At 38.0% G+C, this 12,894-nt stretch overlaps 1 protein-coding gene across 2 annotated transcripts in view; it reads left to right on the top strand.

Moving 5' to 3' along the window:
• Nucleotides 1–5,842, top strand: part of pja2 (praja ring finger ubiquitin ligase 2) — an 89,377-nt gene extending 83,535 nt beyond the window's left edge. For both annotated transcript variants that reach the window (XM_028804822.2, XM_028804823.2), the window contains exons 7-9: nt 662–776; nt 2,686–2,801; nt 5,129–5,842. In XM_028804822.2, coding sequence (XP_028660655.2) covers nt 662–776; nt 2,686–2,801; nt 5,129–5,254 — 357 coding nt within the window. In that variant the 3' untranslated portion in view covers nt 5,255–5,842. The remainder of the gene's footprint in view (nt 1–661; nt 777–2,685; nt 2,802–5,128) is intronic.
• The last annotated feature ends 7,052 nt before the right edge of the window (nt 5,843–12,894 follow it).

A 12,894-nucleotide genomic window follows, 5' to 3' on the forward strand; every position in this document is an offset into this window, starting at 1 on the left:
GTGTAGATATTCTGTTTTTGTTCAGAATAATGTATTTCTGTCAATGCATGTAGACTTCCTACAGTTACACAACATATAACAATATTGTTTTTTATATTAATTGTCCCATCTGTTGTGTTGGTTCAAGATTTCTTGTACTTGTTTGGAATATGCTTGTTGCTGTTATAATCTTGAGAGTAAATGCACTACCCATTAACTGGCACATGGCTTCTGTCCAGCTCAGTTTAGCTATATTTTTAATAGTATTTTGCAGATCTTTTTCACTTATTGTATTTGTTGTTAGTTCCCAGGTTCTATTCTGAATAGTAACTCAATTTAACATGCAAATGCTCATCACTTAGGTCACATGTTGCATACAAATAAACTGATGAAGACTATAGGGCATTAAATAAGCTTGCTTTTTTATTTTTTGGAAAATTCATCAGTGGTTAGTACACATTCTTCTTTAACTGCTTTTACTGGTGAAGCAGGTGATATAAAGGTTTATGCATATGTGATAGGATCAATTACTGTTCCTAATTAATAACGCTGTGTTCTGGTAATTTCTGGTTGCAATCTATTCACAGATTTAGCTATATTAGTCTTACATGAATGTTTTTTTCAGTGCATGCCATTCTTTTCTAATAACCATTTGTATATATTTACTTGGTTTGATTAACAGGCTGCACTAGCACACCTCGAGTCCTTAGCTATTGATGTTGAGCAAGCCCATCCTCCTGCTACAGAAGAAATAATCAATTGCTTACCGCATGTGACTGTTCTGGAAGATCGGCATGGTAGGTTATATTTTTTTACTTTTGTTCACATAGAATTAAAGAAATTATAGGTAAAGTCTAATAAATTTTTCAATTTACATATTTTCATTTTGTTGTACTCTGGGTTTCATCTCTGTTATTAATGTTAGTATTTTGACTTTGTAATTTAACTGTGATGTTTAAAACCAGTCATTTTTTCATGCATCATTCATTTGCCTCATTTTATTCAGTTTATTTTTTAATGTTTCACATTTTTATAATCCTAAAATGTCCAAATGCTGTTCAGTATTGTGACAAGAGGTAGCTTTAAATCATTATCAAGTAGCTGTACATCAGGAACAATTTTTTTAATCGTTTTTTGTCAGCTGCAAGTAAAATAAGGGTCACCCTTTTTTTAATCTAATATGCATAAAGTAAATTTGTAAATAAATAAAATTGCAACCAGGAGCTATATAGTTTGAAAAAATGAGTAATTTAGCTACACAAAAGAGAAAGGTGAAAAATTCCTTAATGTTCATACAGATGACACATATCTACTATATAATAAAACTCTTAAGGGGTATGTGTGTTTGTCTGTCTGTCTGTCTGTCCTGCCCCCCAGAGCAATCTGATTAGTCTTTCTGACTTTGTTTTGATTGCTCAGTTCAGTTTTGGTGACATGATCCAAAAAGGAAGTGCAAGTGTGAGTTATACTAAGAGGAGAACAGGCATAAGAGGCATGCAGAGAAGGCTGCCTCCAAAGACAGAAAGTGTAAAACTGTGTGTGCGTGAGTTTGGTGAGTTCATGGAAAATAATAATAATTAATAATTCATTACATTTATATAGCGCTTTTCTCAGTACTCAAAGCACTATCCACACAGGGAGGAACCGGGAAGCGAACCCACAATCTTCCACAGTCTCCTTACTGCAAAGCAGCAGCACTACCACTGCGCCACCTGTGAGGATCATTTTTGGACAGCCTGCAACATGTTTTGACAAACAACTAGGTGACTAGGAAAAGTTAGGTTCAATATCATCGTGCTGTCCTGGCTGGGGATATTATCTAAATGGAAGTAACTCTCTCTTTTTTGTTGCGCGCAGTGAAGAGTCTGTCTTTGTGACTTAACAGCAAGGCTGCAGAGGTAGATGGGGTATGTCCAGAAATGATGAAAGTTGTGAATTCTGTAGTGATGTTCTGGTTAACATTCTTCTCCCGTCGTTCATGCAGGATAGGTCAGTATCTCTGAATAGCAGCCTCATCACTGAGGGACAGCAATTTTATCATTGCTTAATTCTGAAAAAGATTGTCATGCAATAGCCTTTTGCTTCAGTTTTTAAGCCAGTTTTTCACCCCTTTACACACTGTGACTTGGACCCCCCTCTCTACTGACTACAAGATCATTTAGTTTTATGTCTGCTGTTGTACACCATTTGCCTCATGCGATGTGGGGGTGAGATTCTTGTTTATATTCTTCCAGTCAGATCAGGTCTGTTTAAAATGGTCATAGGATTCTGCCCAGGGTTTATAGATGTAACTCAGGACATGGGGTATATCCAATTTGGCAGCCTGAGGGTTGCATTTTTGCTCTTAAATATACTTAAATGTAAAATATGTTCAAATGTATATTGTTTATTAAAATTGTATTAACGTGGACAAAAATTGAAAGTCTCAAATCTCTCTGTGTCTCTACTTCCTGTGTCTTATAGAGCAGTCTAGTGTTTAGATAGCTCTTACTTTTGCCTGCAAGTGCATATCATCCTGATCAAGTACATTTTACTACTTTTATGCATGGGTGAGTTCAAGAGCAAAAGTATTTTATCTTATCATACATGTTCACACATATTGATGTATTCCTAAATATTCATGGTTGAAAATTGTGTGCTACTTTGCTTGTATGAGCAGTGTTGTGTTGTGTTTTTTTAACTTTTAACATTTTATGTATTTTTCAGGCCAAGAACAATGCTGTGCGATTTGCTGTTGTGAATATATTAAAGATGAAATTGCAACTGAATTACCCTGCCATCATATATTCCATATGTCTTGTGTAACCCTTTGGTTAGAAAAGGTATGTTTTGTTATGGTGTGTTTTTATTTATTTATTTTTTTTTTTTTTTTGCACTCATAGCATGGATTCCAAGTAGGGCTTAAATTTTCATTGCTTAAGTCTGTTTTTACATTTATTTAGAAAATACATTATCAGTAGCTGATGTCTATTTTGTGTAGCTACCAATTTTCTAAATGTTTATTATTTCTATATATTCATCTTGCTCTTTTTATTGGTTGTGTTTTCAGAGCTGGAAGCACAATAGTTAAAATTGCTTCCTCAAAATTTCAGAGACTTGATTTAATTTATATCCTGACCACTATTTAAGTTTTTTTCATGTTCAGTCTGTGTGTGTGTGTTAGTTTTCACCTTTTACAAGTTTACTAAAGATTTTGTGTTAGATTGAATTGCCCCATTTAAGGGGGCAATTTGCGACGCAATGAACCAGAATTCCATACATGGTTACTTTTTGCTTTGGGTCTTTTATTGTTGTTAAAGTTTTTGGCTCTGCAAACTGTCCTCTTTGCCTCAAATATGATTTTGTTTTATTTTTATTTTTCCTCATAGTCCTTTTCAGTCTTCACTTGAAAAGTTAACCAACTTTTTAACTTCTTTAACATGTTGTGACTTAAATAAGAGTGTATAAGACAACTTTTGGCCAGAACTTCACAACATAATGGACTGTGAAGTTGAACTTAAAGCACTACACAGTTAATAAAATCCTTAAGGTGATATAACTGTAGTCTGTATTCCATTTTCTTACTTTTCATTTTCCAGTGGTTCTCTGTATTGTACGACTGTTTTTGCATCCACCCACGCATGCCCACTGATTTAGCCTTTTCCAAAATATAGGTAATTTCTAATTTAAAAAGTACCACATTACCAGTTTTATGTTTACTGTAATTATTATTTTTTTTATATTTATGGGTATAAATGTTTTTCTAAGTGAAATCCCACCATTATGTACCAAAGGGCTTAAATATTACTAAACAAAAGTTTAACACATCAGCATAGGGGGAGTGAAGTCGCACAACACTCACAAATACAGTGATAGCAAATCCTTAACAACCCATTATATGAACTCCCATGGCTTTAAGTTTCATGACAGTCTTTATAACTTTCTTTTGCTGGTAGTCACATTGCAAGGTCCCTTGATGTATGGGTTGTATTTTGCTGACCTAAGTGCCCTTATACCCATTTGTTTCTTTCTTATCCTCTTAAGACAAGATGCAGAGGGGAAAATACACTATTGTGCCCTTGGTGACATGTTTAGAGTGGCTTTCATCTCTCAGGATCCATTAGCCACTTTTATTTATCATATGGCTGTCGCTGTTTCTCAGCCATTTGAAAAGAAATACACTGAAGGTGGCTGGAGGTTGTGTACTGCTCACTAATGAGAGGAAGATTCTCACCTAGTTTGCCATGCAGTATTTGGTGTACATACTGCTGGAGTAGGTGTTTCTTTGTCATTTAAAAATATTAATAAATACTTACTCTGAGGTGATAATAATTTTTCCTACATCAATCTCATAATGAAATTCTTCTTGTGAGTGTCTCTGACTTTGCTTTTTTTCTTTTCAGATATATTTATTTTTATACACAGTACTGTTAAGGTTTAGTACAGCCCGCATGCATATCAATATCCATCCATCCATTTTCCCAACCCGCTGAATCCGAACACAGGGTCACGGGGGTCTGCTGGAGCCAATCCCAGCCAACACAGGGCACAAGGCAGGAAACAATCCTGGGCAGGGTGCCAACCCACCGCAGGACACACACAAACACACCCACACACCAAGCACACACTAGGGCCAATTTAGAATCACCAATCCACCTAACCAGCATGTCTTTGGACTGTGGGAGGAAACCGGAGCGCCCGGAGGAAACCCACGCAGACACGGGGAGAACATGCAAACTCCACGCAGGGAGGACCCGGGAAGCGAACCCAGGTCCCCAGATCTCCCAACTGCGAGGCAGCAGTGCTACCCACTGCGCCACCGTGCCGCATATCAATATAAATTATATAATAAGCATATAATATAAATAATGCAGTTTTGTTTTTGCAGGTTGTTTAAGTACAGTATGCAACTAGCTAATTAATGCAATGCATGTATACACAACAGTACTGTCAGATATTCAGAGTACGGTGAAATTCTTGCATGTCTGACCAACATATGCAATACATCAAAATATGTACAACACTGAGATTTACACTGTAACAACGCTCCGTAAATGTAAGGGATTACAGTTTCTTCGTCGTCTTTCAAATGAAGAATTTGCATTGCATAATATTTATCTGATATCATCTGTTCACATACTGAGAATTTTTCTGTTATATCACCTTCCAGTCAGGAACGTGTCCTGTGTGCCGCCATGTGCTGACCCCATCCCACCCTGATGCAGGAGTTGCTACATCTTTTGTGTCTGACCATGAGAGTCCTCCTTCTACACACAGTGCTGCAGGAACACGATGAAGATGCCCAGCAAGTTTAAAGTACGACTATAACCACTACTGACTTCATCATACTAGATTACTATCTGTACAGTTCCATCATTTATTCCATATGTCTTAATAATTTATCTGTTTGCAGGTGTTATTAAGCTGCATCTGTTTCCTGGGGCATTACTATCAACTGCTACGTAACTGACATTTGTTCAGTTTTTGTTGTGGACGTTGGAGTATCTATGCTTGTAAATATTTGCATATAAATAAAAAAATGTATTAAAAATTTAAGTGAATAAATGCAACAGGCTTTTTTGCCTTTCCTGTAAATGTGATGTAATTCAAATAACTCTATTTGCTTTAAGTAATGAATAGAATTGCACAGTTAAGTCACTTTTTCTGACATATAATGTTTCTGAACTATGCACATGTAAAATCAAGTGAACAAATTGTACAGATTCTGCTGCTCAATATCATTCCTTTGTTAATAATCCAGCTTTATTCAGTCATGTTTCTGATATGTCGAGAAACTCAAATTATCCGTTCATGTGTTTCAACTCTACTGTAGTCATTTCTTAATTTCTGCAATTCAAATTTTCCAATAAAAGTCATAAAGCTGTTTCTTCCAGTGGAATTTGTTTTTTTGTTTTTCCCATCGATATTTTATTGTGTATTGTAATTAACTATATTAATAGAAACTTAATTTTTTTTTTTTTTTTTCAAAAAGTAGACACTAGCAAATTTAAACAGTTTTTTTATCGTTTGTGTTTTAAGTGGCAGTTGTCCATTTTTATCACGTGTGTTATCAGTGAACTCTTCTTACCGTCTTGGACTGATCCTGACATCAGTTGCAGTTTTTGCTGCATTGATCACTGAGAGATTTGCAGTGCAAGCCTGTGTGATGAAATCCTGTTCTCCTTTAATGATGCCCATCTGTATGTGCACTCCTTTTTCTCTCATTAACTGTTGCAAAAATTTCCAACAGCTGGCCCTGTAATATTGCTTAGAGCTGTGCTTCCTTAACGTGGTCCTTTAGAGCGCTGCTGTGCCTTCTGGGTTTTTTTTTTTCCCTAACCAATTTATTATTCAGGAACTAATTAGTGCATGTATTTGGACTCCAAGTTTAATTAAAGACATTTTTGTTGCTTCTAAATTTAAATTTAATGCTAGTGCAGAAATTACTGTGCTCAATTAGTCATATTTTCCTGCAGACTTTGTTTTTTCATTTTTTTCCAAAATTTTCATTTTTAAAGAAGCAAGTTTATGAATGAATAGTTAATAGCTTTGATTTAGATCAGTTATTTACATTGGTGTCAGTGAATTTTCATTTGTAAAGGGGAATATTTGAAAGCAATCCCAGGGCCGAGTTTGGAAAACACTGTTGTTGTGCAAAGATTCCTTTTTTATGTTGTTTATTTTAAGAATTAATGTCCTTGTTAACAGAGTGTTACCTTAATTGCACTGTATTACAAATGCATATTAAACGGCAATAGACTACAGTGAAAAGAGCAGTATCTCCTAAGAGGAGCTGTTAATTGAAATCCATTTAAATCTGCATCTTCGTCTAGTGGCTACTTTCAAATTTTACTCTTATTTGTAATTATTAAAGTACCTACGAGTAAAACTTTAGTCATTGTTAAAATACATTGGAAGGTAAAAATGTACTTTATAGTTTGTGGTTTTGATTGTTTGATCTTAAATGTATTCTCTCTCCAAGTCTATATTGGGCATGCTATATGAGAATATTATAAGAGCTACCATGGCATTTCTTTGATTTCAGGTTTGGTAAGTAAGGGAGCCTAACAGACATGGTGGTCTTCATGTAGTGTATCTGAAACTGCTGCAGTGTTTGCCACCAGTGTTGACTTTTTGAAAGCTTTCACTGCTTCTGTAATTCAGTGAATTTTATTTTGTACTAACTGAGTTTCGTGGCTTTGCCAGGGAAACCTCCCAAGATGATAGGCCTTTGTTATAGTGCTGTTAATCAGTTGTGTCAGAAATACTATAACCGAGTACTTCTCTATGTGCAATATTTCTTTTGTTTTTCTCACCAAGATGCTTATAATAGTTTGATGGAGCTCCATGCTCTTGAAAATGCTACCTGTAATTGCACATGAGTAAAACATTCCTGCCATAGGTCAGTTCCTGCCAAAGGGTTAATGAATCCTACATTAATTTGAAAACTTGATTAGTCAAATTAGAGGTGTGCGATCTTTCCAAAAAATCATATCACAATCCACAATCTGAATCTTTTCAGTGTGTCATGCACTTAAGAGAATATCCGGACTCAAACTCATCAAGATCCAAGTAACACTTTATTTTAAATATCAGACAAAGTTGAATTCAATTGTTCTCTCATTCGCTAGCTAAGTGGAGTTAAGGAGCACATCCCGAAGCTGGCAAGTGAGTGAGGAAGGCCCCAGACATTGGATTTTATATATTGTATATTAGTAAACCTTCAAAATAATGTGCAGTCAAAGTCTCAACAGTAGTCTCAGCATTTCTGGACCTTAGTAGAGCCAGATAACTATAAGCATCTTCACCAAGCAGCTGTAAAATGTCTGCTTTGTTTGGGTCTACATACCTCTGTGAGTCCGCCTTTTCTGACAACATGAATGTCATGAAATCAAAGTTCAGAACAAGACTGACAGATGAACATTCAAATGACTCCATAAGAGTGAACCTAAGTGGCTACACTCGACCATACACCTCTCTTGTTGACTCCATGCAGTGCCAGTTATCTGACTAACAGGGGTTGGTTGAAGACCCCTGCTCTATGTTCTTTCTTTGGGGACCCCTTTACTGAGCTGTGCAAACATTTTAAACTGACCAAAGAATGGTGTCTGTCCTGGCTTGTTCCAAGGGCTTCAAGTGGGCTTGCGCTCTGTGCCGGCAGTTAACTGTTTCTACTTTGCAGACTGAAGTGTAGCAGTTCCATAGAGGGTTAGGCCAAAAGAAACACCCCAGTTCTCCCAAATATTGCATGTATTTCACCAGCATGGGCCCCCATTACCCAACCCGTTGTTCAAAGTATATGTATTGTACATAAGTGAGATTGACGATAAGCAGGGATGATGAAACAGCATACAAAGATGAGGTGGAACGGCTGTCTGCATGGTGTGAAGACAACAATCTATCTCTCAATGTCGACAAGACCAAAGCGATAATCGTGGACTTCAGAAAATAACATCCTGCCCACATTCCACTCAGCATCAACGGTTTAGATGTGGAGACTGTTAGGAGTACCAAGTTCCTCGGTGTGCACATAACTGAGGGACTTACGTGGATGCATAACACCGTCACTAATCAAGAAAGCCCAGCAGAGACTACACTTCCTGAGGTGGCTGAAACGAGCAAGACTTCCCCCTTCCATCCTCACCATGTTCTACAGAGGCACCATTGAGAGTGTTCTGACCAGTTGCATCACTGACTGGTATGGCAACTGCAACATATCCGACCGCAAGCACCTGCAAAGGATAGTGAAGACAGCACAGAACATTATTGGGGTGCCTCTCCCTTCACTGCAGGACATATTTTACAAACGCAGTGTTCACAAGGCCTGGAGCATTGTGCAGGACCCCTTACACCCCTCACATGGACTTTTCACACTTCTGCCATCCAAGAGAAGAAAACGCAACATCAAAGCCAGATCTGCCAGGCTGCAGGAGAGTTTTTACCCCCAAGCTGTTAGAGTCCTTAACACCAGGCTTCCACACGGCTTCAACCATCTCTAACAACAGAACTTTTATACATGCAAGCCACTGTCCTGCAAAGACGAGTGGGCATGTAGAGAAGAACTGAAAATCTCATACTGACCTTTAAGTATTTTGACACTTTTGATATCCTTCTGCTGTGAAACATTCTGACCTGTCATTGTTTACCACGTCTTAAAACAACTATTATCATACACTGATAATTTCTGTATTATCTGTCTTTTACAGTAATCCCTCGCTATTTCGCGCTTCGACTTTCGTGGCTTCACTCTATCGCAGATTTTATATGTAAGCATATTTAAATATATATCGCACATTTTTTTGCTGGTTCGTGGATTTCTGTGGACAATGGGTCTTTTAATTTCTGGTACATGCTTCCTCAGTTGGTTTGCCCAGTTGATTTCATACAAGGGACGCTATTGGCAGATGGCTGAGAAGCTACCCAACCAGAGCGCGCATTACGTATTAAATAAAACTTCTCAAATATATTGTGAGCACGGGGGCTGTTCGCACCCCTAGAGGATACGGCCGCCTCCTCAGAAAATCGCTGAAAGATTACCTTCACATTGCTCTCTTCCTTGCTGGGCTTACATGTGGCTGCTTTGTCAAGCGACATGCTTCCCGCACGGTGCTTCGCATACTTAAAACAGCACGTATTGATTTTTGATTGTTTGTTTTTCTCTGTCTCTCTCTGACATTCTCTGCTCCTGACAGAGGGGGTGTGAGCAGAGGGGCTGTTCGCACACTGACCTAGAGGATATGGACACTCCTCTAAAAAATGCTGAAAGACTACCTTTACATTGTACATCCTTGCAGCTGCGTTGTCCGGCGGTGCTTCGCATACTTAAAAGCCAAACAGCCCCATTGATTTTTGTTTGCTTTTTTCTCTCTCTCTCTGCCGCGCACTCCTTTGAAGAGGAAGATATGTTTGCATTCTTTTAATTGTGAGACGGAACTGTCATCTCTGTCTTGTCATGGAGCACAGTTTAAACTTTTGAAAAAGAGACAAATGTTTGTTTGCAGTGTTTGAATAACGTTCCTCTCTCTCTACAACCTCCTGTGTTTCTGTGCAAATCTGTGACCCAAGCGTGACAATATAAAAATAACCATATAAACAAATGGTTTCTACTTCGCCGATTTTCACCTTTCGCGGGGGGTTCTGGAATGCAACCCCCGCGATCGAGGAGGGATTACTGCATTTATTTATTTATTATATTACACATCTATTGACTATGTATCTAGATTGCAAATACCAATGAGCTTCGCGATTTCGTCTATCTGTATACTTGTAAATGGTTGAGATGACAAAGTTCGCTTTGACTTTGTATGTATTTCGTACTGCTTTGTGATAATTAAGAAACTGACGGATAAGATAGCATTTATGTTGATGTTTTAGTATTTACATTTTTCTGTTATTCGTAATAAGATTTTATCTTATTTAAAAAATGTATCTTTTTTGAATTGTTTTTTCCGGGAGTAAACCTAACGCTAAGGAGTTTAATACTGTGTATGTTAGAACCACAGAGAGACATCAAACAGGCCAACAAAAGTGTCTCCTACTGAAAGAACTTGGAAGGCAGGAGGATAGATGGAAACTTGTTGAGGCTGCGTTTTGCAGCTGAGCGACGTACACGTGGCAGGTAATCTGATAGAGGGTAGGACTTTAGGAATCTTCAAAACTCCATGTTGTTTTGTAGAAAATAATGATAGAATTGGTGTGCTTTGTTGGGCTGAATGTCTCGTTCTTGTCATACTGTTCCTAGCTACTTTGAGGGAGCAGATCAGTATGGTTTATGTTCGTTCAGTAAACTGTGAGTGCCCAAAATTTCTGGTCTAGAAGGCTGAAATGAAATTTGGAAAAGCAGCTGATGGGTAAACATTCAAATAAGCCAAATCACTAACAATTAGTTGAAGTTAAAAGTATGAAGATAAACAAAAAATGGCACCCACGCTCACTGTCAGTCTCATACTTACTCAGTCCCAAAAGTGACTGCACTGCCATGTATTTGAAATATCTTAAACAAGGGAAATTACAGTATTATAAGATAAGCAGATGTGTTTTTAAACATGTCAGTTTTATTATGGCACGTACACTGATAGAATGTCTTCTGCAGCATAAGCAATATTGTAGCTAGTTTTTGCAGTCTCCTGGATTTAGGAACTTACCTTAAATGTTTTGTTGCAGAGACCTGTGTAACTACTGTAGTCCCCTGGGAGCCGTCTTAGTTCTTTGCTATATAAAATATCATTTTGGTGATGAAGGTAGTTGTAGAATTAGATGCAGACCTAACATAATTTAGGTCTTTAGAAACATTTTTTCAAGTAATGACTGCAATGGTTTGTGCTAGTGTGAGGTTGCAGCAAAACTTAAGGTTTCACTTTTCAAAGAAATTCTCAAAACAAATGGTGTTTAGCTTCCAACGAAGTTTGTACCATTGACACAAAACAAAAAAGCATTCACGTCCATTCATTCTCATCAGTCTGTCTACCATTTAGTATTGAAATGAAGAACCTTATTGAGAAAACCACTCCTGTCCTGTCACCCATAGAGGGTTTGTTTGCCAATCACAATCCTAAAGATGCATCAGAGACAGAAAAGTCACTCGAAGCTCCATGGTGCATAGAACATGCATATCCTGAACCTCTGCTGCAAGAATCGTGAAACAGGAAAGGGCGGCTGCGAGGTAACACTGGGGGGACGTCAGTTGCCCATGTAACGAGATTTCCTTCTGAGAAGCCTGAGTAATGTGCACAGTGGTGTGTTATGGAGCGTCTGTCGGGAAAATTTGCATCATGGACTATTTTTAAAACGCTTCCTTGTGGTGATGTGAACGAGGGGCAAAAACAAAGTTAATGTGACAGTTGTGCTACAGAGCAGGGGTCGCCAAGTCCAGTCCTGGAGGACCACCATGGCTGCAGGTTTTCATTCTAACCCTTTTTTTAATGAGTGACCTGTTTGTGCTGCTAATGAACTTCTTGTGAATTAATTTTAATTGAATTGCTTTTTTAAGATATGTTCCCATGAATTTCTTCATCGTTCCTCTGCATTGTTTCACTTCTTTCCTTAAATGGCACCTAAACAGAAATCAAATGTGAAGTGTGGGAGCCATCAGAAAACCAACTAAGTTAAGGCCTCAAACTCCAACCAATTTCACTCCAACCAGCTGCTTAATGAGGCGCCGATTCTTGTCGTTAATTAAACTCGTTCTTTAATTCTGTGGGTTGTTTCTGCTCTCAGTGTGCATTAGCAGACATTTCTGAAATTGTTGATTTTCTCTTTTCTAAGAGCTCTGATAAAATGTTTTGGTGACCGGAGCAGATTGACATTCCTGAGAGCTTCATCTTCCTTTACTTTCAGATATTGTATGATGGACACCAGGGGCCTCATGTATAACGCCGTGCGTAGAACTCACACTATAACATGGCGTAGGCACAAAAGCAAGAATGTGCGCACGCACAGAAAAATCCAGATGCAGGAATCTGTACGTACGCAAACTTCCACGTTCTTCCGCTACATAAATTCCGATCAGCATGAAAAGTAACGCACGTGCACGCGCCTTTTGTCCCGCCCCAACTCCTCCCAGAATTACGCCTCTTTGAATATGCAAATTGATATAAATAGCCCTTCTGTGAAAAGACAATGGGAAAAGCATGGGGGAAAATATAAGAATTTCAGCGAATACCAAATGGAGGCAATGGAAAAACAAACTATTTGTTGGTTTAAACAGTGGCATAATCAACAAAATGAAGCTGATCGAGTGACAGAGTGTCAGAGAAACTCGAAAGCTCAAATTCACAAAGTCGCACAGTGCCCGAAATAAAAAAGAAATCACATATCAAAGTCGCCGTGAAAAGGCAAGTCGTAGCCCACCGTCTGAGTGTCATATGAAAGCTTATTAGGGTACAGACAAAAAACATAGGAACACAGTGGGAAAAAAGCATGAAATGTCAACTTTAA

This window comes from Erpetoichthys calabaricus, chromosome 7 (genome assembly GCF_900747795.2).
Source record: "Erpetoichthys calabaricus chromosome 7, fErpCal1.3, whole genome shotgun sequence".
Lineage (NCBI taxonomy): Eukaryota > Metazoa > Chordata > Cladistia > Polypteriformes > Polypteridae > Erpetoichthys > Erpetoichthys calabaricus.